Source organism: Falco naumanni, chromosome 11, assembly GCF_017639655.2.
Source record: "Falco naumanni isolate bFalNau1 chromosome 11, bFalNau1.pat, whole genome shotgun sequence".
In the NCBI taxonomy this organism is placed as follows: domain Eukaryota; kingdom Metazoa; phylum Chordata; class Aves; order Falconiformes; family Falconidae; genus Falco; species Falco naumanni.
The window spans coordinates 7,641,669-7,669,320 of record NC_054064.1 but is presented as its reverse complement, the minus strand read 5'-3'; the positions used below and the strand labels follow the sequence as shown (position 1 = coordinate 7,669,320).

The window sequence follows — 27,652 nt, the reverse complement described above, 5'->3', positions numbered from 1 at the left end:
AGCAAACATTTTCTTTATTTAGTACTGTAATACAAAAATCATAATACTCAACGTGTACAAACTCTATTTCCTTTCTGCTCATTTAAGCTATAGCCAGGCACTGTGCACTGGCTCTCTGAACTCCTACCTCCTGTAGCAGGGACAGATCTAGTATACAATTTCAGCACCCGTACCTCCAACCCCAAGAGCTCTCCAGCCTAGAAGACTACAGACATTAGGCAAAGCACAATACAGCATGCTCTTACACACAGGCCTTCATTTCCTATTAGCTTGTCTGAGGACCAACAGGCTGGACACACAGGGCAGTTCTCACTCTCATGCTGTTCACCTTAGCTCAACTACGACTTAGATGAGCACTTTATGACCATTGCCAACCAGTCATACTGTTCATAAACAACTTCACAAGCTAGAAGGGCATTTAGAAACCTGGATTTCTCTGCTTTGGTTTGTAAAGCATGCACCCTTTCTCAGGTGTCTTTGACTTTGGGCCCAAGAGTAGTTGCAGTTTAGCTAAGGCCAGTACAGCTTAGGCTGCCTAGGTATGTGAAAACAGAAATACCTATTAATAAGTTGCATTTAAGAATTTGCAGTTTATCCCCTCACCCCTGGCTCGTAACACATAAATGAACAGAGTAATTATGGTAAAACAAAGGTGCTTAAACTATTAGTTTGTACCCCTTCTTGAGGGCAGCATGTCTGCTTGCTTTTGCTGTGCATGATGTTGAATTACAGCTCGTTACAGAGTTGAGTCCAGCTTTGGACAGCCAGCATGAAAGGAAAAATGATGCTGCAAAAGCGAGTTTCCAGTTGGTTTCTCAACATACATCTTCCAACAGTAAGCCTTTTTAGCATGAAGATTAGCTGAAATTATTCTCACTGTATGTGACAGATTGCTAGTTCTGTCAGTAGCATCAGCACTCCAGTTAGGTATTGACTTTGTAGAAACTGCAAGAAAGAAAAAGAAGTCAAAACAACTTACAGTTGCCAGATTTCCACATCCTTAAGTGGCTGGAAACCAATTACCAGGTGTTCCATGCGATTAGTCTGCTTCTCTGTTGTTTGCAAGGTACCTTTATTACTATTTTGACCCTGGATATGGAGAAAACATGCATGCCTATCTGGTGCTCCTTTCAGAGCCCTCTGACTTATGCTCCTGTCCCATGTGAAGCAGAGTACTGAAGAAGTCCCCTGCTGCTACTCCAGCTTTTTGGGAGGTGAGAATCCTAGCGCTCCTGCTCCTTTGGCTACCTCCCTCCCTCTACAGGAAGGCCAGGAATGAGACTGTGCCCATCTCCTTGAATACCCCTCTTTTCCCATACTGAATTATGTCTGACTGGAACTTGTTATCCCCATTATGGAAGAGCTGGAACTGAGTTTACACAACACACAGTCTAGAAGAGAACCCTTCTTCAGAAAGCCTTTTCAGCTGAGCATCTCTTCTGTTCACTTACCTGCAACGTAACAAGTTGTTTCGGCTCTTTTAAACTACAACACATAAACCCAAGCAACGCAGCACTAACATTTGGTGGTTTGCAGTTGTCCTACCAAAGGCTGAAACCGTTAGTAGATGCTTCCCAGCAAAGCTTATTTTCTTTCATTTGATGAACTCATGCTTCAGGAAAGATGTGCAAGTGGGGTCCCAGTTACAGCCTCTAACATTCCCCTTGTACCCAGAACAGAGACATCAGTACGTCGTAGGCTAAGTTGAAGCAACTGCATTTACGTGAACTGTTCTGTAATTCAGAAGACCGTATTAGTACTCCTTTAAGAAACTTCAGGAAGGATTAATCCTCCATGGTTTTAAAGGCTATTATAGATACTGCTGCAGCACCTGTATGAAAAGGATTACAACTGAAGTAGTTCCAAGCAAGAAGTTTTGACTCTTACCTGTTGTCTTTTGGTTCACCCACACACCAGTTATTTTTACATAGCAGGTTAATTCTGTTTGTCTTCTGCCTGTGTCTTAATAACTGCAATACTCAAAAGCTAATGAATATTTTCTCAGGTTTTTGATTAAGTCTGAGATATTTCTAAGCTCAAGTTTTGGCCAATGGGCAAAGAAACTTTTGTGTTCATACCACAGCTAACACACCTATTTCTGGCCCAAGACTACGGTTAGTAGCTTCTGCTGCAATACAGTAGTAAAATACTGTATCGATAGCTGCCCCAACTCCAGAATGAGTCATCACTAATAAAAGCTGACAGTTTTAACAACTTCTTGTAGGAAATTATGCATGAGAAATATGACACCTTAATTTTAAAGAGGCATTCCTAGACAGATACAGCTATTTTATTTGTCCAGCATTGCTTAGGACAAGATGCTACTTAAAACCTCACCTTTATAATCCCATCACAGTGTGCTGAGGCAATTGCTGTAGAAACTTTCACCAGTTTTGTAGCTGACAAGTGGATCTTAAAGTGTCTGTGGAAGTGAGCGTAAAGGCAGTCCATAAAAACATCTACCTCTTCTTGAGTGATCTCTCCTGGAGTTTTTTGGATTGTGTCCCACAGAGCTTTTGCATCCTCTGGATGAATGGCATATGAAATATCCAGAGGCTGGGGCAGACGGGGTACAGAGAAAACGAGTTCTATGGCAGATGTTAATATGTCCATTTTGCATCCAGTCCACATAGCGGCCATCCAACCGAGATTGAGAGGACTGATGGCTAAACGGCGGAAGCTGCAGTCAAAATTCTTCTGAAACCAACTTCCAACAATGGATGTGTAACTCTCTGCCCCATTAGTAAGAAACAGAGGTAAACAAGTGAAGTCTGGTGGAATTTTCTCAGAAAGATCATCTCCAAACACAGAGCAGAAACAGCCCGACCACACGAGTTTCTCTTCTGAGTTTTTTTTGGAAATTGGTGATCTCAAAGAAAGCTGGGATGGGGAAAAGAAGCATTTTTATGCCACACAACAAGTTTGATGCTTTTTTAGCCAAAAATTTTTTTTGGTTTGTTTTATGATTTCAAGTGTTTAGTAGATGTTTTTTCTCAGGATCTCACAGGCAACATTCTTCTTTGTAAAGCTCAGTTATTCAGTCTGTCTGTTACATCCCTAAAAGATGGGTGCAATTCTGCTGAAAACTGGGAAAAGCACTTTTTACTTCATTAGGAACAGTCTTAAGATCAGAGTTTATGCTGCTTAATTCAGAAGAGCCAATCCATGCTATGTCCTATAACCACTGTCACACTGAACTTGGCATTTCAGTAGCGTCTTTCACTTGAAGCAAAGCATTTCAGAAATACTAACTAGACTTGAGCTCAATGGCCAGGAGGTAGGATTATGCCAAGTCTATTCAGGAAGCAAAGTAACTGCCCCAAGTTCTTGCAGTAAATTGACTGCTGAACTAAATAGTTAGACAATCTCACTCACATACTATCAAGGAGTTGAACTCACAACTGCAATTAAACGTATCCATTGCTTGTGAGATGTTCTGTTCTAGTTAAAAATAGACAGGACTCACTTTTATTAAATCTCAACAGATAGTACAGTAGTTACACCACACAGCTAGGGCTTAGCGTTCTGTTCCTTTTAAGAGAGACACAGCATTTTATGGCAGCAAAAGCAACTCGTAAAATGCTAGTCTTAATTACAATTATCAAAACAACTAGGAAGACTCCTTACCTGCACTAGAATCGCAGCCTGGTCTTGGTCAGTACCTCTCAGGTCTGGAAGGCTGGAGACGGCCACTTTGATGTCCAGCTCAACCCCTACTTCCACCGCCAGTCCCTTCTGCTTCTCGGCAGCGATGAAAGCACTGAGCAGCCTGGCATAAGCTCGCAAACGGGCCCTGGAGAACCTGTACAGGGGGGTCACGCTGTACAAGGTCCACTGTTTGTGCAGTAGAAACGCCGTTCTCCGGGGATCTGTGTTTGCCTAAAAAATAAAAAAAGAATATAAAGTTAAAGTAATACGAAAGCCCAACAGGCAGGGCCAGACTCCCCCTTCGGCGCTGCAGCCGGGCCGCCCCCCGTGCCAGCAGGGGCGGTTTTCCTGCCGTGGGCGCGGTGTCGAGCGGGGGCAGCAGCACGGGGGCGGCGGAGTACGGAGGGGAGGCGGGCCGGGCCCAGGGCCCGCGGCGGCCCGGCTGAGGGGGCAGGTAGGCCCCGCCGCCATCGCCCCCCCACCACGGCGGCCTACCAGGGAGCGCGGCGCCGGCGAGAGGCCGTGGTTGCTGAGGCTGAGCCCGAACTGCCCCTGCATCCGCCCGAACGGCGGCCCCCGTGAGAGCCGCCCGAGGCTGGGCAGCACCCGCGAGCCCCACTCCGCCGACTCCATGGCAGCCGGTAACGGCCCCCGCGCCGCTCCCCGCCGGGAGCGGTTTGAACACCCTTCCCGTCAGCCCCCGCGGCGCGCAGAGCGGGGCGCCGCCCGCTGCCGCCATCTTGGTGGCGGGCGGAAGTGGGGGAAGCGGGGGGTGGTTGGCCGGCGGGCTGAGGAGAGGCTCCTTCAGCCTGGCTGCTCCGCTGTGGCTCGGAGATCTTCCACTGACGAGCCCCGGGGCAGCGGGTCTTGCGGTGGGGCGACCCACTTGCTGGAGCTGGGGACCTTCCCCCTGCTGCCGCCGGTGGGCCAGGCCTGCTCCGGGGAGAGGCCGGGCCGGGGTAGTTGGTGCTTTCTCTCCTGTGTTTTTATCTCTCACGGCTCGGAGGTTTGTGATAGACTGCTGTCTGGTTCAGGTGCTGGCTGTAAGATGGCCCTTCCCCGGCTGCTGCCGCCGCTGGCCCGAGCGCTGGCCTGGCCGGGCTGCGGGCGGGCTCTGCACCGGGCGGCCCCTGCCTCGGCCCCGGCGGCGCCAGGTGAGAAAGCAGCGTTTGCCTTACCCCTCCCTCTCCCCTGGGCTGTGGTGGGGTTTTTTTTCCTCCCTGAGACCCAGGTCAGGGTAGTCTGCATAGGCAATTAAAGCTACGCTTGTGATAAGTTGTTTTCCCTGGATCTCTCTTTTAAATGTCTTCTTTAAATCGTATTTTAATCCTGTTTTTTTGGCATCTCAAGGTGAATTGTAATTCAAAACTAGTTTGTCTAATTTTGGTTTTGTTTTGGTTTTTTTTCTTAGCTTTTGTTTACTTCTTGACCCTCTTTCTTCTGTAGTACACAATCTGTAAACAGGGGTGGCGGAATGCCTAACGCAACAGCTGGAAAACAAACCTTTGTGTCTACTTTTTTAATTGCAAAGGCTGTGATGAAGGTGGCAAGGGAGATGAGTTCACATCATTATATATATATCTCTAGGTAATAGCATCCTTCAAATTTCTCTTTGCAAGGTGAATCTCTGCCATGTTCTGTAAATGCTTTTATAACCAAGTCGTGGTGCCAGGCACAGTGGGCTCTGTGGAAAGTCTGTAATCATGGTTCAGGCCTTTAGTCAGTAGTTGCAGATAGGAAACTGTTTCATTTACACCCATGTGGTGCATGTCAGTATGTTTCAGTCTCGGCTTGTCAAGCCCTCTTTCTGCTGTGTCTTCTGGATTCAGATTTGGAATTGTCAGTGTGGCTCAGGACTGATCTGCGGCTTTCCCTTCCCTTGCCCCTGAAATTTGCAGGGCAACAGTTTGCAGCAGGGCTGTGTTCAGATTTCTGTATGGAAGTTTGACTGAGACATAAATAGTTACTCTAAAAAATTTGTTTAGAGTAATTTCATATTGTATTAATGTGTTATAGCAGTTGTATTGAGCGTATGTGAAGTAACTTCTTTGTATATTTCTAAACTAGATTGAGGGGAGGGGTGTGTGTGGGGAACTCTGTAACTGTTTTGTCTCACCTGTCTGTAAAAGTCATGACAGATTTTACTGTTCTTGTTCAAGACTTTAATAGCTTTGTCATGCGGACCAACACTTGTGGGGAGCTGCGTTCTGCTCATGTGGGACAAGAGGTCACACTGTATGGATGGGTTCAGTACCAAAGGTAAATGCATACCAAAGTGAAAATGGAGATGCTTATTTGCTAGATCCAATGTAGGCTCTAGGCCTAGATTCAAACGCTTATTTTTATGCTTCAGGTTATCTTTTCATATCCTGCATTAGTAGCTTCTGAAGTGAGTATACAAGTTGATAACCGTGCCAGATCAGTATTTAAAATTTCAAGAGTTTCATACAAATCTTAATTGATCCTCATTACAACACTGTAAAGCAGTTAATTGCCCTTCCTGTATAGGAGAGAAAACAAGTAATAGCATATTTGTAGCAATTTTAACAGTTGTGAGCAAATAACTTTTTTTTTTAATATATATATAGAGTCCTTAAATTTTAAGCAAACAATGTTGTTTGTCTTTTCAACTACAGCATGTAGCGATGCATGTTTAAACAACCCAAGCTTTCGTTAAAAAAGAAATATTAAGAAGTTATAGTAAGTGGAGGACGAAATGAGAATTCCAGTAGGAGTATTTGCTATAGGTGGTGTGATATAATCGCTCCTAATAGTGTTGAACACTTTGTAAATGTAGGGTGAAAAGCATGTCTGCATACAGCATGGAGAGTGTGCCAAAATGTTGCGTTCCTCAGTATGTGTTTGTAACATTCAGATAAGTCCTGTGGCTTTGATGAAATTAGTTTGTATCAAAAACCATTTTTTTCATTTTGCAGTCCAGAGAAGCTGGTTTTATCCAGGATTGTTCTGCAGCGATGGTCTGCATGGATTGTTTTGTTTGTTTACTTAGGAGGTCCTGAGCATCTCCTCTTTGAGCAGTCGTGGTTGGAGTTACAGGAAACAGTTAGGATTATTGCAGTGTGATTGTTGTGCTCTTGTTTTTAAAGACAACTAGAGCATGTTCCATTTGACAGCTTCTTGATGGAATAAGTACAGTGGTAGCTGTGTCTGCTGCAGCTGAAGAGATCAAGATTTGCGATTCTGTGTCTAGGAGTGTGCATTGTTCATGTGAAACTTTTTATGGGATGAGTGTTTTGAGGTTGGATATTTTTTGTATCCATGTCAACTTTAGTTTTACTGCTCATGTAAATGTGTTTATACATATAAACAATCTGAACGATGTTTTCCAGCAGGAAATTGCATGTATTCAGAATCCCTGCTCTATATGGATTAACGTTCAAGTTAAAATCCTGACTCCCTCGTTACTTTCATATTGTCTGTCTGTGGCGGGGCAAAGTCTGCGACAAAATGCTCAGATTAGATTCAGGTGTGGGCAAAGTATCTGTACACACATTACTTGGAAATACTTTGAGATTAGTCACAAGGTACAGAAAGTAGCTAGTTGCCATGTGCTTTGGCTTAAAAAGCAGAAGACTACTGAATTCTTGAAAACACTGTCTTTCCTTTTGTGTTTTTCGTGGATCAGACAAGGCCTGTTTCTGGTTTTGAGGGATTTCCAGGGACTGACCCAGGTCATCATTCCACAGGATGAGGTAAGTGCTACCAAAATATGAGTGTCTCTTTTTTTTTATTTTCACTTTGGTAGCTTGGGTCCAGCAGACACAGAAAGCAGGATGAAGTACTTTGTCAGACTGAGTGCTCTGACTCACAGGTACATGTAAGCATTATGAGAGCCCTACAAGAGAAACACCAATGCTGTTTCCTCTGGCTTACGAGGAGTGATCCTAGATTCTAATGGACTGTTAAGAAATTAGGCCCTTGAGCATGGGGCATCTGTCCTGTTCTTTGAATTTCTGAGACATTATCATCTTGCAGGCACATTCCCGTGTGAAGAAGCTCTTGTCTGATGCCCCAGCGGAATCCGTTGTACGAGTGACTGGAATTGTGTCCCATCGGCCCCCAGGGCAGGAGAATCCGGTGAGTTTGGGGTCTCTCAGGGGTTTTATTCCTTGTGGAAGAGAGCACTGGATTATGGTGGGTTTTGTGTCACAGCTTTGCCATGGGGCCTGGGTGTGTGACAGCCTATCCTCAGATAACATGAGGTGAAATAACTGCTATGACATGTAACTCAGGAGAACCTCAAAGCACACTGAAGACACCTGTGAACTGAATTGTGTTCCAGCCCTTAGAAAGGATAACAGCTAGCTTTTTCAGGCTTTCACCGTGGTCGAGTATTTCTTTGTCTTGAAAATAAGTATTGTCATCACAAGCCCCATAGCATGTGATGACCTATTTCTCATGCAGAATAGCTGTTGCTGTTCTCATTGTATATGAAATGAAGGTTGAATAATTTTTTGATGTTATGCTAGCCTCACTCTCATTGTAATCAGCTGTAGATAAATCTGTCAGGATGTATGTATCCCATCACTGACAGGCCTGAATAGAGAACCTGGGTTTATGACCATAATTTTTTTTTTTGCTCTGACCACTTATAGATATCCATAAAGAATGCAGGCTTAAAGCAATGCTTTTATTTCTTTTAATAATTTATCACTTTGTTGGAAGGTTATATGTACTTTCCCCTGCTAAATAGAGGAGTTTTGTAGGATAAAATGAACTTTGTGGACCAGTGCTAAGTGGAGGAAAGTGTCTGTTCTCCCTTGGGATCTAAGAAAAAGAAAACCAGTTCGAAGAACTGGTGTTGACTTGTATTAAGGACTGATGGTGATGTTGCTAATATACACTGAAATGTCTGCAGCGTGGTTTCGTTGAAGCTAATTGAACTATCTTGTCCAAATGCATGTGCCCTAGAAAGGTCTGTGCATGACTGTTCCTCTGTGCTCAACATGTCCTTCAAGGCAAAGGAAAAGTAATTGTATTTCTGGTAGAGATCAGTATGCTACTGGGAAAGAACATGCCATCTTTGGTGAGGTGACTTGTGTTTTCTGAACAGAAGGGAAAATGTAGGAGAAATCTGTCCTTGAGGGAAGTTCTCAGAGTTATAGTGTGTTAGAAGGTGAGGAGGATAATCACATGGATTTCTTCACACACACACACACACACCCCCGACCATCTGTGAAATACCTTTATTCAATTGTTTTCCCTAAGTTATTTAATCTATTTGTTTTCTTGCCTTTTTGCTCCAGAAAATGCCAACAGGGGATATTGAAGTGAAGGTGGAGACTGCAGAGATCCTAAACTCCTGCAAGAAGCTACCTTTTGAAATCAAGGATTTTATCAAGGTGTCTTTGGTTTTTCCTTCTTTTTACCAAATTGGTGGCTTTCCAGTATGTTGGGAATTTGCCCACTGTGATGGCCAAATATCTACGGACTTTGTCTGGTTCTGCCAGCTCTGCTTTGGGGAAAGGATGGTATTTAAAATAGGGGTGCTGCTTGTTAGCTGTGAGGATGTATTTCTAATTAAGAGTTAAGCAGAAGACAAGGCTTGAATGATTCCAGTGCACAGGGTTTTCAAATGTCACTGTAAGAACAGATGGTAAAGGGAAGAGTGAAAGAAATCAGGCTATGCTAGCTTTTTTGAAAGTGTGAAACAGAACCTGCCAATACGCTGCTGTGTTTTAAGGCAAGGGTGCCTAGTCTCGTCTGGACAAGTAGTTAGTCAGCTAGAGGATTTTCTTCTGTAAGTAGGCAGTCTTAAAAGAGATTTGTTTTAGTGCAGGCTTCGTGGAGTAGGGTGGCATTGCTGTTTAATTAAAGATATTCTCTGTGCCATTGAAACTGGAACTGATATGTAGGTGTTGGAATTGGGAGCCTGGATCCTGTTCCTTCTGTGTTGTGGCTCCTGGACAATTCCCATCATCCACACTACTTTAGTTTTCCTGTTTGTAATAAGGCTGTGTCACCATTTAGTTATTCCTTTAGATCTGTCTATGATACCACTTCTCTGCTTAAAAATAGCCAGGAGGACTGCTACAGTCTGTTGCAGTGGACTGAGAATAGAGAGGGCTGAAATCCTGAGCTTTGAGGTAGTTCTTAGGACAGTAAATGTCTGTTTTGGGTTTAGGGTAATTAAGGTGCATGGAAACACTCTCAGGGGCTGATGTTTGTCTGTGTAGGTTGTCGCAATAGGGCAGCATCCTTTTTTAGATTCCTCCTTTTGTCCTGTGGCTTTAGGAGCAGCTTCATTGGACATGCAATTTGAATTTTGTTTCTTAATCCTAATTATCTCTTATCTCTAGAAATCAGAGACCTTACGGATGCAGTATCGCTACTTGGACTTGCGTAGCTTCCAGTTGCAGTATAACCTGCGGTTGAGATCACAGATGGTGATGAGGATGCGGGAATATCTGTGTAACCTCCATGGTAAGAAAAGTGCTTGAAGAACAGTGCAGCACACATCATCTTAGCCCTCCCTTCTGTTTCCTGTTGCTGGGAGAGATTGCCAATCAACTTGCTACTCCAGACTGGTCCCGCTTTAGTAAGGACGTGTCTGTTTGCAGTGGGGTCTTTAGAGGGATGTTGGCAGGCCTGAAGACCAAAGTGTGTTGAAATCTCTTGGCCTGCTACCGACCAGTTGTTTCAAATGAGCTATATCCAGTGAGAAAAGGCCTCTGGCAGGTAGTTTCCCTCTTTTGGTTACCCAGCTTGAGGCATGTCAAAAGGATGGATTTCTTACAGGCCTTTTGCTTATCTTAAAATCGGGAAGTCCTTTTTGGAAAAGCAAAGCCTACTTAAAATTGGATAATTAACAGTTTTTCAGCCTATATGGAGTTCTCTGTCATCAACCGTTCTGGCAGGACATCAGGGTAGCTCAGAGCCTTTAAATCTGTCATTACACAAGTTATTCTTAGAAGCAGCAAAATCTGTAGATTTCTAAGAGGCTACATGGTGTGCTAGATCTGTTTTGCAAACTAACCCTGCTCTGGCCTACTCTTGTGTCATACTAGATCTCCCTGCTCTCAGCATATTCTGTGTCTGAAGCATGCATTTGTTCCTCAGGGTTCGTGGATGTAGAAACCCCAACGCTCTTTAAGAGAACCCCAGGGGTATGTATTCTGTTAGTAACGCATTTTAGCCTCCTGCGATTGCACAGGCAGTTAGTTCATGGTTGAATTATTGTCAGTTGCCACTTGGCCTTCATTGCTGTTCCCTCGCTAAGTAACAGCTCGTGCAAATTTCTGATATGGTATGTGGATCCTTTTAAAAGTAGGTGGAGTGAAAGTGGAGAGGTGATATCTAGTGTCTTAATTTTGAACCTTCAAGTGAATAAAGCTTCTGTCTTTTAGAGTGCATGTGGGGTGTCAGCCCTGTCCTGGGACAGCCAGATTATAAAACCAAAAAGTTTCCTCTAAACACTTTCTCCAGCATTTATCTCTTAACTAGTAGGTTACTGCAGTGGCACCACTCAAGTCACTTTAATTTCTGAATTTATATTCCTTCCTTTCATTTCAAAAATAATCGGAGGAGAGCGCTGTAGCCCAGTAATTGTTGATGCAGCTAACACATGGAATTCTTGCATTTAACCCCCTGTCTTGGATGGTATGTTGTTATGCGTTACTCTCTGAGCAGAAAGTGGAGAATCCTCCTTTGGGATATTTTGAACCAAGTTGGTTATAGGTTGGGTTTTTTTAAGCGTAGTGTACAAACAGGCGTTCATCACAAGTGGGATTTCATAATGGGGAGAAGAGGTCCTTTCCTCTTGTGCTTCTAGTCTGTGCTCTGTCGGGAATTGAGGCCACTTTTTTGTTGAACTGTGTAAGCTTCTCATTCTCTTGTCAGGGAGCAAAAGAATTCCTTGTGCCCTCGAGGGAAGCAGGCAAGTTCTACTCTCTGCCACAGAGTCCTCAGCAGTTCAAGCAGCTCCTCATGGTTGGAGGCCTGGACAGGTAAGAGTTTCTTGTACTCCTGTTCTCTGCCTGTCCTGTCCAGGGCTTGCTTGCTTTGATCTGTGGGATTTTAGATACTTCCCAAAAGATGTACTGCCAAAGGTTTTCTGTTTTGAAGAGGGATCCTTAAATACTTAGGACATTACAGCTAGGCCAGGCCCTTTGCCCCCCAGCAATAATGCCTCCCAGTAAGGGGAAATATATCCTGTGTGAAGGCTGAAATCTTCACTGTTTTTTTAAATGTAAACTTGATCTGAAGTACAGTCTGCCTGAAGGGCAGAAAATCTAGTGTGTGATAACAGCCTGTTCGTGTTAGTAAGAGTCCAAGTTTGGAGCAGAAGGTAGGAAAAGGGGTTGCTGCTGGGACACAGCTCACCTGCTAACCTCCACATGCCGCTGGAAGATAAGTTGGAGCTGGATTCAGTTACTTCCAGTCAACGTTGTATATTTTTGAGGGGATGGGAACAACCAGGGCTATGATCATCTGCTGCAAAGGCAACTGAGCTTTCTTCTTTTTACTTCTTTTTTTCATGATCAGTTCTATAGCCACAATTTAATTTAGGATACTTCATAAATTGTTATCTAAGTACAAGTACTATTGCAGGTACTTTCAGGTCGCTCGCTGCTACCGAGATGAAGGTTCACGGCCTGACAGGCAGCCTGAATTCACTCAGGTAACCAACTCACACTACCTCTCAACCTCCTCCTCAACCCAAACAGCTTGTAGCTGTTTTCCCTTCTGAAGACTTGGTTTCTGCTAGCTTGTGTGCTGCTTGAGGGGTACAACATTGTTTGCTGTGTGTTTCACAGACCCAGCCCTTTGAAGTTAGTGTGGGACATGCACAGAGTGGTTACTGTCCTTGGCTGAGTGCAGGGTCCCAGGTGCAGCAGATGTGGGAACTGTGTTGCAGTCATGATTGTGCTTGATGATGCAATCTCCTCTGGTCCTCCTGGGTCAGGCATCCGATTCCTCAGCCTTGAGATCCCAGGCAGCGTTAGCCTGGTTCATTCAAGGCTTCTCCTTCTGTCCTTGTCATCATTACGTTATACAGTTCTCTGAGGAGATTGTTGCCTGAGTCATCAGGCTGTACGGAGACCATAAGCACATCCTCAGTGTAATACAGTCATGCTATAATTTCATGTAGTATATTGTTCCTTGTTGTGCTGACTTCATAGTCAAGAGCTTCTGCAAATAGCAGTGCAAAGGCAAAACCTGTAGCTAATATGGAATCCCCCTCTTGTTTTCTCTCTTAAGATAGACATAGAGATGTCATTTGTAGATCAAGCTGGGATCCAGAGACTAATAGAAGGCCTCCTGCAATATTCCTGGCCTGAGGAAAGAGGCTCCATTGCAACTCCTTTCCCTTCAATGACGTATGAGGAGGCACTGGCTGCCTATGGGACTGATAAGCCAGACACGCGTTTTGGGATGAAGGTGAGGGTTTGCCCATTGGAAATGTGCAGCTTTTCCTTTCTGTTAGTATTTTAATAATCTTTGGGTCATGTATATGTGATTGGTTGGGGTTCTTAATACTGTAATTCACACAAGGTGTCTATCCTGTCATTGCTCTTTATACAGGTAATCATCTTTTGGGAAAGAGAGGGTTTGATTTAGTTAGCTGTGGAAAATATGTTTGAAGAAAAATTTTTGAAAGATAGGACTGTCTTAGGAACAGAAGCCCATAAGACATCCAGTGCTTTCACCTGCTGCACTCCAAAGCATACTTCTGGTGAGCACACTTCATGAGATGGGCTTCTCCAGCCTGCTAGTGGCCTGAAGATAGTTTCAAGATACTGCAGTTGTGTGCATACACTGTTTGTATATGAAATAAGAGTATGAAAGTACGAAATAGGAATATTGACAAGTGTATTAAGAAGAACAGTGCTGAAAAGCAAGAAAGCTTCTTGTATTTTGCTAGGAATTAATTATGGGGATTTCTTTTTCTCAGTGTACGGTTCTCCTCACTGCGGTAGGATGTCATCATCTCAACCTTAGGTTTTCCTGGCTGTCTTGCATTTCTGTTTCTGCAGTGCTGGACTTCCTAATGGTTATTCCAGCTTGGCCCCATTCATTTCTTTCTGTGAACAGTCTGATTTCTCTAAGCAAAGGAATGATGTCCCAGGGAATGGTGTTGAAGGTGTTAAGACACAGGTGCAGGATTTCTGCTTCATGTTTCTACCACCACTGATTTTCCCTGTGAACTCTCCCTTCTCAGATAGTGGATATCAGTGAGTTTCTACAAAGATTGGACATTCAGTTTGTGCAGAACGCACTCAGTTACCCACGTGGCACTGTCAAAGCCATTCGTATCCCTCAGGGAATGGTAAGTGATGCTTTCACATACTGCTTGTGGTTTATGTGAAATAAATAATATGCTGGTTTGAATTTTTTCATTGGTATGGAAGTGTTCCTTTCTATTACTGGGGGAGTGGTGCCCTTCAGGGAATTTGGGATTGATTGTAACTGATGTCAGGTTGGGCTGAGTGGTGTTAGAATGGAGATGATCAGGTGACAGGAGGAGGAGAGGAAGAGAATATTGCTGCAAGATCCCTTGAGGATAGGGAAGCTTCTCTGGGATTCATCTTCCTTTTGTCAAGGATGGCTTCTGATAATGCATCTCAAGAAGAAATTATGCCCTGTGGCAAGAAATTGAAGTAGAGCCAGGTGTGGCACAGCTCTGTTCTGGGCTAGTGAGAGAAAGGTCAAGTGGTTACATGCCCTTCTCATGTTTGCTTTTGCTGCATGGGCACAACTCCTGTCTGGTAACGAGAATGTCATTGACCAAATTCAAGGCCAACGATAGATGTAGAAGATTGACACAGCTATCTATTTTGGCAGGGAAGCAGATTTAATTCTAGCTGTGGGCATCTTTGCAGCTTGGACAGTATGGAAAAAAAAATCCACTAATCACTGTTTTATTTGGGAAATAGGATTTTCTGACTTTTTTTTCTTGGAATTCGTTTAGTTTTAGCACAAAGTGCAAGTTACTGGCTTCCCACAAGAGGGCACTAATGTGTGTGTTTGAGCAAAACAAAAGTGGAAACTCGAGCCTCTAAACATTGAGTAGCTGAAGAAATCAAGGTCTTGACACAGGTCGTCATTTACTGCGTTTCTTTTCCTGTGAGAGTCAGCCCAGTTGGTTTCCCTCTGTTCCTCCAAATTGGGCTTTGCCTTTGCCATGAATAGTGTGGTGTTACAATCTTGTTTCTGCATGGTACAGGCAGTTAGCTGACACGATCTGACTCTGACCATCTACATCTGATTTGTGAGGAGGAAGAAAAACTGCAGCCAGATATGCAGTCTAGAGGGGCCCCTGCCTGAAAGGAGCCCGTGGAGAAGATGCCCAGCTGCAGCCTAGTGCTGTGGGCCCTGTCCTTTTCCACAGCCCTCAGAAGAACTTGTACTAGAAACAAAAGAACTTGAAGTTTGGAAACAACTCAGTCGGTAGAATTGAATCCTGGGTAGGCTTTCCGTAGATTTTGCTGACGTTTGTGTTTTGTCTTGCTCTTTCCTCAGAGATACCTTAAAAATAAAGATTTGGAGTCATTAAAGGAGTCTGCAAAATCCCAGTTTAACCAGGTGAGACAGAAACACTACTGAGGCATTGGAAGTGGTGAATGACAAAGTGTGTATAAAGGCACTTACAGGCAGAGGAAGGTAGAAGAGCAGTTTTTGATAGCGGAGTCGGTGCCTGAGCATGTGATGCTTCAAGACAAGAGAGGGCAGCACTGGACTGAACGTATTTTTGTCTTTCTTTAGGAAATCATGGAAATTATCTGCAGGCCTGATGGAAGCTTAAAGTCTCTGCTTACAAAGTTTCTTGATGAGAAGCAGCAGTCAGAGCTTATCCAAGCACTGAACATGCAGGTGGACGATGTGGTACTGCTGGCAGCTGGTGAACACAAGCAAGTGGTAGGAAGCATTTCTTGGGTGGCTGTGTGAGTTGAATGTTGCTAATGATGGCTTTGATGTTATCTGACCTTAGTCTAATTCTTCTTATTACTAAAATAGGTCATAATCTAATTCTGTATTTCTCTGGAACAGAAGCTATAGCAATAGCAAATAATTCATGAAATATACATCTTACTTTTATTTCCCCTAGTCACATTTGTAACTGAAATGAAGGCTGGAATAGAAAAGAGCAACAAATCAGTGCCTCCTTTTCTCTCACTTAATTTTTAAAACATTAAACAGATTGGAAAACAAGGTCAGCTGGGTAATTTTGTCTTCTGTAAGTAGATGACAAGAGTGAAGCACAGCTGCTTATTAGCAGCAGTGATGGGAGATTCTCTCCCTACCCGTCTCTGTATTCTTGCGAGCAGATGTTGTTTCCAGGCATTGGTTTATGACTAGGCATCATGCTTTTCTTGATAGCCAAAACTGTCATATTCTTTTTCTGTGCCTTCATTTTTCTGTCAGCAAAGTACAGATCTTACCTGTGCTCCCTCAGTTAATCCACACTTGTCTAGAGCTTGAGATTAGTCTATGAAGGATCTGTGAAGATGAAACAGTTGGAAGCAAATGGACTGTCCAGCTCCTTACTTGGTCTTTGTCAAACCCTGGAGCTGCTGCTGCCTCAGCAGGAAGGTGATATCCTTCAGGATACAAGGCAAAAATGTTCAAGGCAACAATACATTACAGTTGATGCTGTCTGTGATATTGCCTTTATGAAACACTCCTTCCCTGGTCGGTGTTTGAGCAACCTCCCTGATAATAAAACTGTTGCATCTCATTCCTTACTTTCTCTTTTGCAGTGCTCTGCATTAGGAAGCCTACGGTTGGAAACTGCTAACCTCCTTGAGGCGGCTGGGCTGGTTCTCCGTGATCCTACAGCTTTTCACTTTCTGTGGGTGGTGGATTTTCCCCTTTTCCTCCCAAAGGAAGAGAATCCCGCTGAACTGGAGTCTGCTCATCACCCCTTCACTGCCCCTCATCCTTCAGATACCAGCCTCCTCTATTCTGATCCCACAAAGGTAACTAATCTTGTGTCTGTCATGCTGGCTTTTCTGTGTATCATGGAAGACTAGGCAGATAAGAGCTGTTTTTAGTGTAAAAAGAGATGTTTCATGGAACTGACTGCATATTGTACATGTTTGTTTGCAAGAGATGCTTCCAGATTACACTGAGTGGCAAATATACGTGTGTGCCCTGACAAAAGGGATTTAAGGCAACAGTGGTGAGGAGCCTTATGTTCTGACCCATCCCATGTTGCTTCAGGTTTTGATCAACTTAGCAAAAGGATTTGTACTGTTCCCACATCTGTCAGCCTCAGTCCATGCCTCTGGTAGGATTGGTACCTGAACTTCAAGGGACGATTGAGAGAGCAGTGTAGTATGTCGTGGCTTCGTTCCCGGTGCCTGCTGTCTGTGTGCAGGTTGTGGTTGGATGCAGCTGCGCCCCAGCCTTGCTAAGGTGCTTGTTCATGTCTTTCTGCAGGTCCGTAGCCAGCACTATGACCTTGTGCTGAATGGCAGTGAAGTTGGAGGTGGCTCCATCAGAATTCATAGTGCAGAACAACAGCGTTTTGTGCTGGAGAAAGTGCTGAAGGTAACACCTGCAGAGGTCTCTAACACTCTCTTGGAGATTTAAAGGACTAATTAATTCAGATACCCATTCCAAATTCCCAAAGAAACACTTTAGTGCTTCTCAAGTAAAGAAATGTAGCTCCTAGCTCTGAGCAATGAATGACTTCACCATACCTTCACCTTACATTGCTAGCAGGAGGAGCATTGCTTGTGCAGTGTCACTTCTTATGTAATTTTGCAGGAGAATTCTGAGGTCCTTTCCCATCTGCTTGAGGCTTTGGATTTTGGAGCTCCACCTCATGGAGGAATTGCTTTAGGTAAGTGTTCTCTAGCTTTCCAGATGCAGGTGTCCTGTGACCTTTTTTTCCCCCTTCGTTAGATCCCAAGAACAAGCCTTATGCTTGTTAGTCATGTCTCCTGACAGAGGTGGCTGTTCTGGGGTTGCAATTTGGCACACCAGTGTGGTAACATTGTGGGCTTACACTGTGCTTCCATCTCTGGCTGCTTTGTAGAAGGAAAGAGGTCTCATCATTAAGTGCAGAATATTTCAGTGTTCCTCCCCAGCATCAGAGTGATTTAGTTCTTACGCAAGGGCCATATCACATACTGTTGGCTCTAAGGATGACTCTTATCAGCTGTTCTACAAATAGTGTATTCGTTAAGATTAGGTCATACTTACTGTCATTCCTGTGCAGCCAGAACAGTATCCCTGTACTGCGTGTCCAGAGGCCTGGGACAGCATGGTACTTTGTGTTTCACACCCTGGGTCACTGTCACAACCTTGCCCTCTGCTTCAATCTCACTTCCCTTCTTCCATATCTGTTTTGCTTACTAATTTAGATAATGTCAGATTTTTTTTCTCCAAGTACCCTGCAAATTTGTGGTTTTAAAAAAGAAAAACGCTCTCCTGTTACAAAAAAAAAAAAAAAAAGAGAGCGTTTTAACCTGTGGTCTTCCAGTGTGATTTCCCTCTGTTCAGTCATCCAGAGCCTCTTGTTCTTTCTGAATTCCTCCTAGTTGTTGTAATCCTTCAGAACTGGCTGATGAAGAGCTTTGAGCAGTTAAGCAGAGCCCTGACAGTGTACCTGCCTCTTAGCTGCCCTGGTTTTGTTACGCTGCTGTGGGGGTTTAACCCCAGCTGGCAACCAAGTGCTGGCTCACTCTGCTCTGCTCCCTGCTGCCCCCCTGCCTCCCCCGAGGGAGGGGGGTTGAGTTAAGAACAATTTAATAATTGAAATAAAATAAAAGAAGCAATAATAATAATGAAAAGGAAGCAGAAGGGGAGAAGAATAAAATCCAAAGGGAAGGAGGGGAAATAAAACCAAGTGATAGACAATACAGCTGCTCACCACCCACCGATCAATGCCCAGCCAGTCCTCAAGCAGCGGTCTGCAGGCCCTGACCAGCTCCCCCCGATTTATATACTGAGCATGATGTTCTGTGGTATGGAATAGCCCTTTGGCTAGTGCAGGTCAGCAGGGCTGGCTGCGTCCCTTCCCAGTTTCTTGTGCCCCTCCAGCCCTCTTGCTGGCAGGGCCTCAGAAACTGAAATGTCCTTGACTTAGTATAAACATTACCTAGAAACAACTAAAAGCATCAGTATGTTATCAGTGTTATTCTCACACCAAACCCAAAACACAGCACTGCACCAGCTACTAAGAAGAAAATTAACTCTAAGCCAGCTGAAACCAGGACAGCTGTCTGCAGAGGCGCTGTTTCTGGCTTGCAGGCCTTGGTGTGTTGCAGAAGTTTCTGTAATATTGAAAAGCTTGATTTTGCTAGGGCCGTATTTGCTAGGGTCATATCCAACATTTGCTAGGGCCCTAAGTCAAGTGGTTCACCAATTTATTTTCTACTTCTAGGACTTGACAGGCTGATCTCTCTCATCGTTGATGCTCCAAGTATCCGAGATGTCATTGCTTTTCCTAAATCCTTCAGGGGACGAGACTTGATGGGCAATGCTCCAGACTATGTCACTCCAGAAGAACTAGAGCCATATCACATCCAGGTTTCCTGGCCCCTTGCAGATAAAGAGGCAAAGAAAAACTGACTTAAAGCCAGTGGTGTAATGTAAGCTGATCTGTTTAACCAGAGGTGGTTACAGCTTCTGAATACTAGAGTTCAGTTCTGAAAACATCAACTGGCAGTTTCAGGATTGAGTGGGAAATAGATAGCTCTCTGATAGGAATTCACCTATGGGTTGGTAATGGGGAGAAGTAGAAATGCAAAAGAAAAGAACATAACTTTAGCATAGGATATTGAAACTGTTGGCTTTGAGGTACGATATTGGAGGGAAGATGGGATCTATTTTATTTTTTTTATTCACTGGCCACATTTTACATGTCCCTTGTAAAGTATTATTCCTCCCATCTGGCGGAGATAGTGTCAGCTTCCCTGGCAAAGTGGTTTGTATTCCTGGTGATGGTTGGATCTGGGGACTGTTACAATAAAGCAGTGCTGTGCTGGGCCAAGAGCTCTGGACACTCCACAGCAAAACTTTAGTGCAGCCAGCAGCTTGTCTCATGTTGCAGGATACAAGATCATCCAGAACTTGCCATGAGGAGTTCACATTCAGCTGTGTTCCCCCCTCAAAGAGGGGGAGGGAATTGTTCGTAATGTTTGCAACAGTTGTCTTAGTAACGCTAGTCAAAGAGGTGATGATCTGTCTTCGGGGCCTGTGGTCCTGGTGCTTTTCAGCACACTTAATTCTGAAGTTTGTATGTTTGTAAATAAAGTTTATCAAGTTTATCTGGCCATGTGGTTTTGACTGAGCTTGGCTTTGGACTTTCTCTACAAGAGCAAGCTGCCAGGTTTTCGTTGTGACCCCTGATCCCTCCAGGAGGTGAGAACTGTGACAGCATAACAGGGTTGCCAGTCTTCTGTAAATTCTGCCAGGTTCTGCAAGTCTGCTGCTACAGTGGTGAGTGAGGCAGCACCAAGTTCCTCACAAGTAACTGTTCATCCCTGTCCCGACCAGAACAGCTACAGTGCAGGAGCGTACAGAGCAGAGCACCAGCTCTAGCAGCGTCCTACCAGACCAAGCTACTAGTGTTAGCAAGCTGCCTGCAGAGGCACTCCCCTAGGTGGTGTTAACTCCGTTTGGCTTGGAGCAAGCGGAGAATTGGTGTGGGAGGAAAGAAGGAAGGTGAAGCAGCTGAGGGAAAAAGAAGGAAGAGGTTACCTGAATAAGCTGGGAAGATGGTGCAAAGGAAGGAATGGGAGACCTACTGTGTCCCAGTTGGGCAGAACAAGCAGGAGGCATCTCCTAGTGCAGAAGGAAGACTGCAGTTCTTGTCTGAGCTGATGCTGAACTCCAGCTGTCTGCAGGAGGTCCTATCCTGCAGGTTCTAACAGATTCTGGGCTGCTCCAAGGGTTATCAGCTAATTCAGCCTCCACATTGTGGGATATCGTGTGGTGGTGCATACTGTTGGGTTGGTTGTTTTTTTTTAAAAAAAACTGGACTATCCCGTTGGTAAGAAACACTAAGTGAGGTCGTCTTAAGGTTGGTTGGTTGGAGTACTTTGTACAGACTAGAAGTACCATCCATAGACAAGTAACAGTAGAGCTGACTCGCTGCTGTTTTGCAGATTGTAAGATGGAGCTCTGTGTGTGAAAAAGAAATGTTTCTTATGATTGCTATCGTCAGTCTTGGAGCACGGCTATTAAAAAAAGCCAGAAAACCAGCACAATCCTGCGTATATGTTCACATTCATTCTAGTCAAACACTATGAATACCTTAGTTTTTTCCCTGAGCTATTCATTCTTGAAATTAATTTACCTTTGTTTACTTGGGTTTTTTTTCCCACTGAGTAGAAGTTGTCAATAATGGAATGAGGATCAGTTTTCAGAGAGAAGCTGAGCTGAAAATTGGACCCCAAGCAGATCCACGTTAAAATAATTTTTTAAATTTTTGTTGTTTTTTCAGGGAGGAGAGTCATCTTATGAGAGTTATACCAGATTTTTTGTTCCCTTAACTTGTAAGCGATGCTATGGAATACAAGGCTATATGTATCCTATTCAGCCTGCTTTTTTTAGAGGATGCTGGATTTTGTTGTTTATTTTCTTTACTAGTAGTGAGATGAAGATTGGCAGGGAATTTGCTTGAGGATCATCTGTGTTCCTAACACAGGGATGTCAGAGGCTTGTTTGAGGATATGGAATCGCGGAAAATACCATTTACCCTAAAAAGTTCATTAATCCCCCCCCGACTTATTTACAGTAACTGTAAGCATAATGTGCTGAAGTTTTTATTTTTAATTGTGAATTAAGGAGTGCTGTATCATCTGGTTAGTAACTGCAGTTCTTTTAAATTAGGATTATCAAGCTTTCCGAGGGTAACTGATGCTCTAAGAGGTTTAGGCAGAGATGTAACACTGCCTGCAACATTCTTCTTGAGAGCAATTGTTAAAAGGTGAGCAAGCTGTCCCTGAGGCGTACACATCCCTCTTGAGCAAGCTGTTTATTGTGCTGTTTGTTTACCTGCTGCTATATTAAGGACTCACCGCAGCTAGAAGTGTGTGGCACAGCCACGCTTAGCTACAGGGAAAAAAATACAGAAAAACGTGTCATTGGAGCTGCTGCAGTCCTGCCACAATTAGGTCAGTGAAAAAGATGTATCCCAAATTTATGCAAGCCATCTGTGCTTGGATTTGTGAATGAAGGTGGCTTACAAGTGTGGGAATTTGCCAGTGGTTGTGTGAATGTTGCCACAGAGAAGACATTAATCTTTTTGGTTTTCACAGAGTGTAAGGTTTCACTTGGGCTTGTAGGAGCCTGATCTACAGAAAGTCATTTTCAAACCACCTTCTAGTTGGCATACTTAGCTGCGTATTTTGCTATAAGCAAGAGTAGGCAGGTGTTACAAAGAAATACGTGGAAATAAGGGGTGGTTGTATTGCAGAGCAGTATCTCATGTTTGTTGGGGAAAAGCTGCTGGCCTCTTATCCCGAAAACAGATGTTAAAACTACTGCTTAAGTTCAGCACAATGTCCATCAGAAACACCTCCTGAAAATAAGCCACAGCATAACCACGAACTACAAGCTTTCACAGAGCTCTTGTCACTTCTATCCTCCTCTTGTTTTCCTGTGTGAGGCAAACCTATGGAAAAACGTTGCTGTTGGCTATGCTAGGAGGTGCAAAGTCCTGGACTCCTCTGTAAGAGTTAGTCTTTCAGTGATCTTTCATTAGAGGTGTGGTGTGTAAGAACAAAAGGCTGGTGAAGCTGTATTGCTGCGTGGTTTGGGTTGGTTGGATTTTTTTTTTCCCTTCCTCACGCAGCACAAGTCTCCAGGCCCAAGCTGAACTAGCTGTGTAAATCTGCTCATCAGCTTAATGAGAGTCTAAAGTCCTTAAGGGTGCCTTTGTACTACTCCTTTTTGTCCAAAGAGCAAGCAGTAACACAGCTGTGTGTGCAGACTCCTCTGTGTTGCAGGTACTAAGCAGGTCAGCTGTTACCAGAAGTGCCCCCGGCACACAGAGCATCCTCTTGCACTACAGTGTGTATGCATGTACAATCAGTAACAAACTCCCTGTCATTAACTGCTTCCAGATTCCTGCAGTGATTTCCACATTGTGACTCCTCTGCTCGCTCTTCAACTACTTTTCAGTGTGTGTGTATATATGTGATGGACAAGAGAGCTGTCTGGCCTCTGGGAACTGTATACGGAGCAGCTGGCTTTGTTGGGAATAGGATCACCAGCACAGGTGCTGCCTGGGGATTTGTTTTGGGTTTTTGCTGGTATGGATCAGCTTGTGATGGTTGAATGTGTTCTCTGACGCAGTCTTCTCAACTCCAGAGAACTTAATGACACTCCTATATGGGATGTGCACATCAGAGTGGGTGACAGGGCTGTACAAGGAGCGCTCTCGCAGGAGCCAGAGCTGTATGCAAGGCCTCTGTACTCCTTTAAACCCGCCAGCTTGCTGGTTTTCTTCTGTTAAGTCTGAACAAAACACCAGTAAAATGGAGAGACGGTTTATTCCCCACCTGTAGGGCAACTGGCTCCATGTATGTTTCAGTAGATTTGACTGGAACAACTCTCTAGTAGGTTTATACTGCCCTTTGGGAACATTAGAGATAACTTTCCAGTGTGTTTCAGGGTTTTTTTTCCCCCCTTCTAGAACTGGAATGTAGCATGCTGGTGAGATTTTCAGCAGCTACAGTGTGTTGGTTGGTGGGTTGGTTTTTTTTCTCCCTTAAAGGTTTCCAAGCCTATCCAGAATATTTCAGGTTGGGCCAAGCTGGGGAGAGACTGCAGCGTTTGATTTCAGCCACCCCAGATGGCTTGGGTGGATTTGGCTGTGAGGGTTTTGTACAAAAACTGGCATAAAGACAGGAACCGTTTTCAGAACTCAAGCTGGAGTTTAATCCTGTATAGTGCCGGTATCTATCTCCCTAGAGTTAGCTAAATTACAATATAGCTTCACAGCAGCTTTGTGTAATCCCATGCCGCAGATACTCAGAGGTTCAGGGTGCTGATTAATTCCCAGTTCTGTTGAGAACGCACCACTGCTATGTGAAAACGCTACAATTTGTAACAAGTCAGCAAAAAGAATGGTTTCAGCTGTTTGCAGCTGGATTTGTACCCACCATTTTACCCCAGGGGGAAAAGGGGGGGACTACTGCTCTGTACCACCACTCTCCTGTAGCCTGGGTCTGATGGAAGGGTGTTTTCTGTTTTGGAAGGATGGGGACCTCAGCTCAGACTCAGTGTGGTGGAAGCCAGAGGATGTTAGTTGGGTGTGTAAAGCTACTCCTGGTGCCAGACTGTACACTCAACCCGGTGTTGCTGCATGTCAGCGGGAGGTTTTGCGCATTCGTGTTGTGCGCCTCCAACCCCAGGAAGGCGCAAATCTGCTGCTCTGTACTTCACCAGCATCTCTTCCTCTGGGAGGAATGGAGCAGGTATGGTGTCGGGGGATGCTGCGCCGACGGCCAGCATCTGGTGCATACAGCCAGCCTCCGAAAAAGTCTGTAATGGTAAGAGCAGAAGGATAAGGAGAGCTTATGCTCTCAAATGTAAGGGTTTTATTTTTCCCCCAGCTTACTGTACACCTTTAGTTGCTTGCACAATGATTTGTTTTGACCAGGCTCGCTTGCTGTTGGCAGGTCCATCCCCAGCCACCTGGTGAGGATGCTTGGGGTGCTCTTCAGCCCAGGTGTCAGCAGCAGCAACGCAGGCGCAGACAACTGACAGCCACCTGAATGGTACTGGGTGGAAATCCCCCGTGTGAGCTTCACGTGATTCCACTCTCAGTGTTTGGACTCTTATTTTTGGCTTGTGTTCTAGTTTGTTAGTTGTTTTTTTTCCCAAAGCATTGTTTTACGTAATTAAAAAATGTTGATTACGTGCAGTCACCAGCTGCGCCAACCACAATTTTTCAGCAGAGCCCTGTGACAGATGTATTCAGATGGATTGGTCACATTTGTCTCTAATAATCCATCGGGCTCCAGCTTTCTTGTTATGCTTTGATAGCCATTGTGTCTACCGTAGTGCTAAAGTAGAGTTGAAGAAAAGTGTTATGCGCAGTTTCCCCATTAGTTTGGTCATATTAAAAATATATTTTTATTTCTGTAATCATGAATTCTGTTGAATTATGGGTTTTTCCAAAAAGTACTTCCTCTCACTTAATTTAAATCTCTCATTTGGTCATTTCACCAGGTACCTTCCCATGTAGGTTATTAGAAGGAACGAATACTCAGATTTCTTCCGTGTTCTCCATTCTGCTCATCATTTCATGAATTAATATCCTCTGTTTTTCAATCGCATCAATTTTGAGTTGTACCATTTTAGGCAGTTTCACCTGCCTTCCTGGGGAGATCATTGCGTGCTCCCAGCAGGGACTTTCCGTACACCCATCCACAGCTGAAGTGGCCAAAAGTTGATGCAGTTGTAGGCTGATGGGGGTAATTTTTTCCCCATACATGTTACTGTTCGTATTTATCACCCTTCCCTTTCTGCTCTATACCATGTAAAGGTACCAGAGAACATTTTTGGTGCAAAAATTAGTATTAACTGTGCACTTCAGGTAATATTTTAAAAATGATAAATCATCAGAAAGGTTACAAAGTACCTGAAAAAGAAAGCAGCAAGCTTTGGCAACACTTTGCTCTTTCCCAGCTAGCAGGAATATACAAAGTGAATGAAAAAAACATTTCTGAGAACAGTTAGTACAAGGGGCATGTGTGGTGGCAGTTTTCTCTGGAACAACAATCACAGTGTACTATTGGTTTTTTTTTTTTTATATTATCTTCTATTTGGAGAGTGATAGATGTAAACCACTCTGCCCTGAGAATTTTCCTTGTTTGCTTAGCAATTTTGGGAAAATTGTAGCTGAAGGCTTCAGCCTTTTGATGGTGTCCCTTGAAATGCAGGCTCCTCATTTGTCATCTATTCATTTTTTCTTGTCATTAGATTTTTATTTGTGTATACAGAAAAAGACGTCCAGTACAGTTCTGTAAAAGAAAAGCCTTAAACGTCTGTTTTTCTTGTAGCATGAACAGAACTAATTTGACAGCAATTACAGTGCCAGTGCTCGGAGTGGGGTGGCACCGAGTGACTCTCATCCTTTCAAACTGCATCACTTCACTCTGAGTGGCAAAACAAGTGTCCAGAGCAAAGCGGGTGTGATATTTCTCATGGGTGATACAGCCCCTGGTAGTGGTAAAATGCCTTTTTTTTTTTTTCTTTTTTTTTTTTTTTGCAGCTCTGTACATATCGGAGAAATGGTAGGAGAGGTGGGTGGATGACAGATCAAGGTCACACAGGGTGTTGTCCCAGAGGGACAGCTCACATAGGAAGCTGTCCCCTAACCTCCTGACCTCCTCCACTGTTGGCGATGTGGACACTGGGATCGAGGGCCCCCTCGGCAAGTTTCCCAATGACGCCAAGCTGTGCGGTGCGGTGGACACGCTGGAGGGCAGGGATGCCATCCCGAGGGACCTTGGCAGCCGTGACAGATGGGCTCGTGCGAACCTCGTGAAGTTCAACAAGGCCAAGTGCAAGGTCCTGCACATGGGTCGGGGCAATCCCAAGCACAAGTGCAGGCTGGGCAGAGAGCGCATTGAGAGCAGCCCTGAGGAGAAAGACTTGGTGGATGACAAACTCAACGTGACCTGGCCCTGAGCGCTCGCAGCCCGGAGGGCCACCCGTGCCCTGGGCTGCGTCCCCTGCAGCGTGGCCGGCAGGGCGAGGGGGGGGATTCTCCCCCTCTGCTCCGCTCCGGTGAGACCCCCCTGCAGCGCTGCCTTCAGCTCTGGGGCCACCAACACGAGAAGGGCACGGACCTGTCGGAGCAGGTCTGGGGGAGGCCACGAAGATGCTCAGGGGGCTGGAGCCCCCCTGCTATGGAGACGGGCTGGGAGAGCTGGGGTTGCTCGGCCTGGGGAAGGGAAGGCTCCGGGGAGACCTTCCAGCAGCACCAGTGCCTGGCGGGGCCGGCGGGGCAGCTGGGGACGGGCTTTGACACGGGCACGGAGTGATGGGACATGGGGAATGGTTTCAAACTGAAAGGACAGATTTAAATTAGATACTAGTAAGACATTCTTTACTGTGAGGTTGGTGAGGCACTGGCAGAGGTTGCCCAGAGCATCCCTGGCAGTGCTCAAGGCCAGGCTGGATGGAGCTTGGATCAGCCTGGTCTGGTGGGAGGTGTCCCTGCCCAGGGCAGGGGGTGGAACTAGGGGATCGCTGAGCTCCCTTCCAACCCAAACCCTTCTGTGAGTCTTTAAAAGGAAAAAAAGCTGGAGTTTAAATAAAAAGTACTCTCTCATATTAATAGTAAAAGTTTCAAAAAGCAACTCTAGAAGGCAAGAGCTTGATTTGGATGTTTAGGATGTCTTGTAAAAATCCCAAGAATGCTTTAAATAGAATTTAAAGTGAAAGCATATAAAGCCATGAATTCTCATTTCATATTTTCACTGTTAATACCATATAACTATAGCCAGATCCAGGAGAAAAAAAAGATCCTTTTAATGGGAAGAGCATAATTTTATCCCAGCTGCCACAGAAATACACAGGACCAAGCTCTGCCCGCAGCTGCCTTTGGAGATAGCTTGCTGGTTTTAATGCATTTGCAGGAGCCACAGGAAGAAAATACCTGGCGTGCTGTTACTAATTTCATTTGTGGAAGATGAGATAAATGTTAATGAATACAAACAACCATTACCTGCAGACTCACTGGTTAAATAACTATGCTGACTAAATTAATATACGAAAAGGTACTTTGTAGTCAGGATGACATTCAGCTGGAATAATACTTTCTGAAAGGCAATTTCTGCAAGTTTATCATTTTATTAACTCTACCTGAAAAACCTTTGGTTCGAGTTGTGAGCCTGCAGGCCTTTTTTCTTCACATCAAGGTCATTTCCATCCCTCTCTTTGGCTCCTCACTGCTTCCTTGGCAGCACTGATCAAAGCCTTTGAGGGATGCCCGGTGAGCAGCCCTTCATTATTTCACCTGGGATCGGTTTTTGGATCCAGCACACACCGCATGGCCTCGTAAGCAGCT

At 44.6% G+C, this 27,652-nt stretch overlaps 2 protein-coding genes across 6 annotated transcripts; one reads left to right on the top strand and one right to left on the bottom strand.

Annotated features, from left to right (window-relative positions):
• Position 1: 1 nt before the first annotated feature.
• CENPL (centromere protein L) lies at positions 2-4,281 on the bottom strand. Its single transcript, XM_040609959.1, has 4 exons — positions 4,144-4,281; positions 3,628-3,879; positions 2,338-2,880; positions 2-945 (listed from the first exon to the last, which is right to left on the bottom strand). Exons 1-4 carry the CDS (start codon positions 4,279-4,281, stop codon positions 874-876), a joined length of 1,005 nt encoding a protein of 334 aa, XP_040465893.1. The 3' UTR covers positions 2-873.
• Positions 4,280-26,333, top strand: DARS2 (aspartyl-tRNA synthetase 2, mitochondrial). Of its 5 annotated transcripts, XR_005830069.1 has the most exons (19): positions 4,280-4,802; positions 5,808-5,907; positions 7,295-7,361; positions 7,645-7,746; positions 8,916-9,011; positions 9,969-10,092; positions 10,729-10,775; positions 11,509-11,615; positions 12,220-12,289; positions 12,871-13,050; positions 13,832-13,939; positions 15,133-15,195; positions 15,376-15,528; positions 16,371-16,589; positions 17,053-17,163; positions 17,383-17,458; positions 19,004-19,211; positions 24,252-24,350; positions 25,850-26,333. XR_005830069.1 is itself a non-coding variant. In XM_040609950.1 (18 exons), the coding sequence occupies exons 1-17, from the start codon at positions 4,280-4,282 to the stop codon at positions 19,189-19,191; spliced, it is 2,334 nt and encodes a 777-aa protein (XP_040465884.1). In that variant the 3' UTR covers positions 19,192-19,211; positions 25,850-26,332. The 5 variants fall into 5 exon arrangements, 4 of the variants coding, with proteins under 4 accessions (XP_040465884.1, XP_040465882.1, XP_040465883.1 ...); XM_040609950.1 differs by lacking the exon at positions 24,252-24,350 and having other exon boundaries at positions 25,850-26,332; XM_040609948.1 differs by lacking the exon at positions 25,850-26,333 and having other exon boundaries at positions 24,252-24,720.
• Positions 26,334-27,652: the final 1,319 nt, after the last annotated feature.